Source organism: Herpailurus yagouaroundi, unplaced genomic scaffold (genome assembly GCF_014898765.1).
Source record: "Herpailurus yagouaroundi ecotype Mexico unplaced genomic scaffold, PumYag 210, whole genome shotgun sequence".
Lineage (NCBI taxonomy): Eukaryota > Metazoa > Chordata > Mammalia > Carnivora > Felidae > Herpailurus > Herpailurus yagouaroundi.
Window position 1 is genome coordinate 12,924,021 of NW_024412441.1, and position 5,579 is coordinate 12,929,599.

At 53.3% G+C, this 5,579-nt stretch overlaps 1 protein-coding gene across 1 annotated transcript in view; it reads left to right on the plus strand.

Annotated features, from left to right (window-relative positions):
- Positions 1-4,673, plus strand: part of KCNK12 (potassium two pore domain channel subfamily K member 12) — a 54,841-nt gene extending 50,168 nt beyond the window's left edge. The window contains exon 3 of the mRNA XM_040453808.1: positions 1-4,673. This exon is cut by the window's left edge and continues 27 nt beyond it. Within this exon, the coding sequence (XP_040309742.1) occupies positions 1-259 (259 nt within the window). The 3' untranslated portion in view covers positions 260-4,673.
- Positions 4,674-5,579: the final 906 nt, after the last annotated feature.

The following is a 5,579-nucleotide window of genomic DNA, read 5'->3' on the forward strand; positions in this document are numbered from 1 at the left end:
GGCCGCGCTCGGCGCCGACCCCGCGGCCCGCGACAGCGACGCCGAGGGCCGCCGGCTGTCGGGCGAGCTCATCTCCATGCGCGACCTCACGGCCTCCAACAAGGTGTCGCTGGCGCTGCTGCAGAAGCAGCTGTCCGAGACGGCCAACGGCTACCCGCGCAGCGTGTGCGTCAACACGCGCCAGAACGGCTTCTCGGGCGGCGTAGGCGCGCTGGGCATCATGAACAACCGGCTGGCCGAGACCAGCGCCTCCAGGTAGACCGCCCGGCCGCGCCACGGACCCTCGGCGGGCTGGCGTGCCGCCGGCCGTGGTTTGCTTTCCTTCTCTCAGACGCTGGCGCTTTCTTAATCTTTATCCAATAAAATCAAACCAAAAAAAAAAATTTTTTTTTTTTTAAAGAAATACTATTTGGCCAGGCCTGATGTTATCCAGGGCAGGTTTTGGGGGAGCCTGTTTTCCTCGTGGGTCCCCTCGTGAAGAACGGTGGCCCCCAGCAGATTCTCCTCCAGGGAGAGAGAAAGTGGCACCTCAGACCCCCACCAGGTGCGTACCGCAGCCAGGAGAGGGCCATCCCTGGGTTTTGCGGACTGGCATTGAACCCCGTCCCCATGCACATAAGCAGCCGGCAACCCCAAAGCATATGGTGCAACTTCTCCTGGCTCTGAATTACCTCCGCAGCATTTAGAATCCTGGCCCAGCCTAGCAGCTTCCTTCTGGTCGTCAGAAGTGATGTAGTCACAGTTTTGACAGGTGGGGGTGGGGAGAGCCATATGTTGCCTACCGATGTATATAAATAGAACAGCCGCTACACACGGAGAATGGTGTAGTATTATGCAATGAGAATGAAACATAGCACCAACTTGCGGACTGTGGCATTTCCCCGAGATTTAGAAATTGGGATGGTAAGGGGCTCAGCTGGCCTTTCTCAGCCTGGAGTTAGTGCACTTAGCACACAGGGCAGCTACTTCCAATGCCGAAAACCCAGAGTGGACGGCAGGGCAGGGAGCAGGGGAGCACTAGCGCTGTAGGAGCCCTGCTTTGCTTCAGCCAGCTGATCTTTGAGGCTCCAGGCACATCTCAGAACCCCCCAACCCTCCTTTCTCTCACCAGCGCTGTCCTTGGGAATGCTTTTCATTACTAACCAGGAATGTCTGAGTCTTCTCAGACGAGATCTTGCTTTGTTGGTGTGGATTTTGTTTCTTAACTCCCGTTGAGCAGTTCATTTTTCCCCTTTTAGAGAACCTGAGGGTGCAGAGTGCAGTCCCCAGAACCCCTTTCTCCTCCTCTCTGAGTCAGGGCTCTGCAGGACCGGGCTCTGCCTCACCAGAAAGCAGCCATCATGCAAATGTTAGAGAATCTGGCTCCAGAGCCCATAATGTTTGGGGGACAGATCCCATTCTAAACCCTGTTTGGCCCCCACTGACAATCAAGTGGATTTTTCTCCACGCACAGTCTGTATTGGAGGTGGAGGAAGGCAGGAGGTAGGGAGCTGATGAAATGGGTGGATGGAAGCGGTTTTAGAGTTAAAGTTTTGCTTGGGATGATCCTTAAGCTGAGGGACGCCCTCTTCTGCATAGAGGTCACTGAACTGAAGGAAGGTCAGATGCTGCCTTCATCAAAAGGCTGGGGGTCTTGGACTATAAATGAATAATGCCCTTTCAGCCCATTTTCCTCATCTGAAAAGAAGGTCCCAAGGACAAATGCAACAACAATGTGACACACCAATATATACAGCTTCTGATAGGAAGTCTTACTTCTAAGATTCCTAAAGCACCAGGACACCTCACACTGTCTGCCTGAGAGGCATGGAAAGCCGTGAAATCTGCACCCCCTGGCCTCCAAGGAAGCATATGCGCCTGGAACACACACACACACACACACACACACACACACACACACACACAGCATTAAGAGTCATGCTTGAATGTCAGCCTCCCCTTTCTCCTTCCCGTTCATGACAAGAAGGGAAAAATGCATTGGGATCTGAATGATTCTCTAGCTACTTCGGGTAGCTAATTTCTAACTCAGATTAGGATTGGGACTTAAACACAGCTCCTAATCTGAGGGTAAACTAGTGACACAGAGCAGCCAGGAGAGAGGACAGTCTTGCTAGATCCTGAAGGGTAGGCTTCCAGAGAGGATTCGCCATGACTGTCACTCAGGCCCGCTGGTGAGCACCCCACCCCTGCCCCACCTGAGCCGTGGCTTTAGTCCCACTGCAGTGACTGCACACTCAGAGGCACAAGTGCTCTAGGCCAAGGCCCTCTCACAGGATCTAGAAGTAAAGTGTCATGTTTATCCCTCCAAATGAAGGAAAGCTGAAAAGGCATCCAATTAGAGGTGTCACCCAGGCAACAAGCAATAACTGGGGATCTGAAGCATACAGAGGGGGTGAGAGATCCCCATGATAGAGGCATCTAGATCATGAGGACTTAATAACAGGCAAAACAGAAGCCAACCCAGAGGAAGTGAGCCCCAGCAACGGCACAGGAAGCTTAAGACCTAGCTATCGAGGTTCTTTGAGCTAGACAGGCCAAAGACGTGTCCAAGCCATCCCCCTGACCAGTGCTCAGGACTGCACAGAACCGTGTCTCTGCAGGAAGAGCAGGACCTGCCTACAGAGAAGAAGAACTCAAGACCTTCCTTGGCAGTCTTCTCTGTCAGGAGTGCTTCCTAAAGTCTATCCTAAATTGCTCATGCTGCAGCCTTAGCTGTTTTCACTTCTTCTCCTATGTTCTGCCTTTGGAAGGAGACCATTGTAAGCAGCTTGAGCAAGCTGCTGAAGGAGCCTTAAGCATGGCTTACGGGGGCCGGGAAGAGAGCCTCCCCTCTCACCAACCTCCCAGAGAAACACCAGCCTCCAGCATACTAAGGTAGCTCAGGATCCAGGGGCATGCTCATATTTTTGCCCATGTTCCCCTAGTCCCCCACCCAAATTCAGTATGTCATTGTCCTTCACTTCAGGCCAGAGGGCTCAGTGCTCCAAATGCCAGGGGCTGCTTCTCTGGAAAAGCTGGGCTCCCAAAATTAGGGGGATTGATGGAGCCTAGACCCATATCTACAGACTTATGTGGCATCCTGCTTGAGGGTGAGCCCTGAGAACCAGGACCGGGGTCCTACCATCATTTCAGGAATAGTGACACTGATAGGGACCCCTTTCTTTGGTGCAGGTTCTTCTGAACCTCAGGCCCCATAATAAAGGGCTCCCCATTCGCTTAGATACTGTGGCCCATCCCACCACGCAGGACTCTCCAGTTTGACCCAAAGTTGGTAGCTCACCACAGTCTGCCGCTGTCCCCGCTCCTCAGGTTGCTGCCTCACCTTAGGCCCCTACTCACCCCTCCCAGGCTGGGGCTATGGGGCCCTAAGCAGCCCTTGACACCCGCTGTGGCCACACAGAGGCCAGGATCTTAGTGAGCAGCTGGGACTTCTCAGAGATGAGCAGGCAAATAAAGAAGCCACCCTTGATGTCCTTGCTTGCTAATAAGGCCAGGTGGTCAGGCTCTTCTGTCCTTTGATTGAAGCCAGAGCCTCTGGGCCTGGAGAAGGAGTCAGAAGGCTCAGGTAGTGTCATGCCCTCAGTTTGTGGAAAATGCCAGTCAGTCCTGGGCATTTGTCCAGGAGCTTCACACATCACAGCATCATGTGCACCTACATGCACTCATACACCAGCCTTACAAAGAGCTACTAGCCCCTTCCCCCAAGGAAAAATCCCAGTCTAGATCACGTTGAGAAGAAAGATTCCCCATTTTTAACTCCCTGGAGATCTACTAGGGCCTGGAAAATTCCTCTCCTCCTTGGGGGAGTTTCACGTACACTTTGCATGAATTTGAATCTGTGTTACATAGAAGCCAGCGTCCAAACCCAAGCCAAACCCTGGAAAATAGCTGCTAAATTTACAGCAGGGCTCCTCCATCCCTGTGGCCTCCTAGCAAATGCCCTCTTCCTGTGTGCTTTGGGGGTGAGGGTGGCTGAGCCCTCACAGCCAAAGGAGAAGTTTCTGGGGAGCTGAGGCATATGGAAGTCCACAGAGGTGGAGACCGCAGGAGCTGTGGGCCAGGTGGTTCCGTCTTACTGTAATTTCTTACATTCTTAACAAAAAGCACAATTCCACACACACACTGTCTGGAAAGCACATCCAGACAGATTGCTTAGGGCCTTTCTGAGTCCAGAAGAGGCGCTGGGGCTTCTCTGTCGCAGGGGTTGTTGTACAGCGAGCTCATCGCGGTGCCGGTGCCACTGAAGGCTGCACACTGTGGGGGTTAGGCGGGGAGAGGGGAGGCGGGGGAAGGGCTGCTGGAACCATTCCCGACCCAGGGCAGGCTCCTCAGCATGGACTCGGGGCCTGGACTCTTGCCCCTGGGGCAGGCCTGGCACTTTCAGGCACCTCGTTAAGCTCTGAGAAGCGATGAGATTTCTGTACTAACCTGGCCCAAGACCCTCTTCCCCTCTCTTTCAGCCTCTTCCTCCTCTCTCCCCTCCCTAGGGAAGCTCCACCTTGCTTTACAAATCATTTTCTATGCTACTGTGTTCTCTCAGGAGGGGGTTAGAGCATGCGGGGTGAGCCTGCAGGGTTTCTTAAACAATACATTTATTTTTCTGAGCAGTAACTCCAAGACAGGAGTTGAAGGGTGTTTAAATTAACGATGAATAAAATGCAGCCTGCCACCTCTTTGAGCTGTTTGCGGTCTGTCTGTCAGAGTCTCCTGCCTCCCCACCTCCCTGATCACACCTCTTCTCAGGGGGCCCCAGGAGACCTGTTTCTTGGATCCAGGCCCTAGCAGCAGCTCCCTGGGGAAGTTACTCAGCAAAACAACAGTGACATCCATCTGGAGGGTGGGGGGCACCAAAGGATCTCGCAGGCAACTGGGCTGAATTGGGCCAGTGTCCAAGGGCCAGGTCTGGAAGGAAGACAGGCACAGAAGACATTGGCCTCATTGTGGCAGGGGCTTTCAACCCTTGTGGTGCGCCAGATTCTCCAAAGGACACTTGAGAAGATACTGATGCCCAGGACCCACCCCACCTCTGCCCCCCACCCTCATCCCCTCACTCCCAAGATTTGTTCAGGAACGCTGAACGGCACCTTCCAGTTTTGGAAGCTGCCCAGGTGCTCCTAATGGACATCCAGGGCCTTGAACCCACACTCTAAACACAGAGCACTCTCGTCACGGTGTGGAAAGTGCACTCACTTGGAAGCTAGGAAGTCTGAATTCTCGTTCTGCCTCAGGCAGTCACTGTGCTGGCTCAGATCCTCAGTCTCCCCATCTCTAAAATGGTTAGATAATGATATTGTGCCCCCCCCCCCACACCTCTCAGGAGTCTTCTAAAAACTCAATGAGAGGTTGAGAACTCTGAAAAGTATAAGCTCACCATAAACACAAGGTGTCACCCTGAGAGGGACCAGGCAGTCCCCACTGCTTCTGCAGTGCCAGCTGGGGAAGGAGGTTCCATCTAGATGATTGCTTCTGGCCTCTGCAAACCTTGCCTTTTTTGGCACCACCTTAATCAGCATATTAGTGCAAAGTCCACAGCCTCATGGAGGTCATCTTTTTCCCTCAGGGTGTCTTCCCTAGAGATG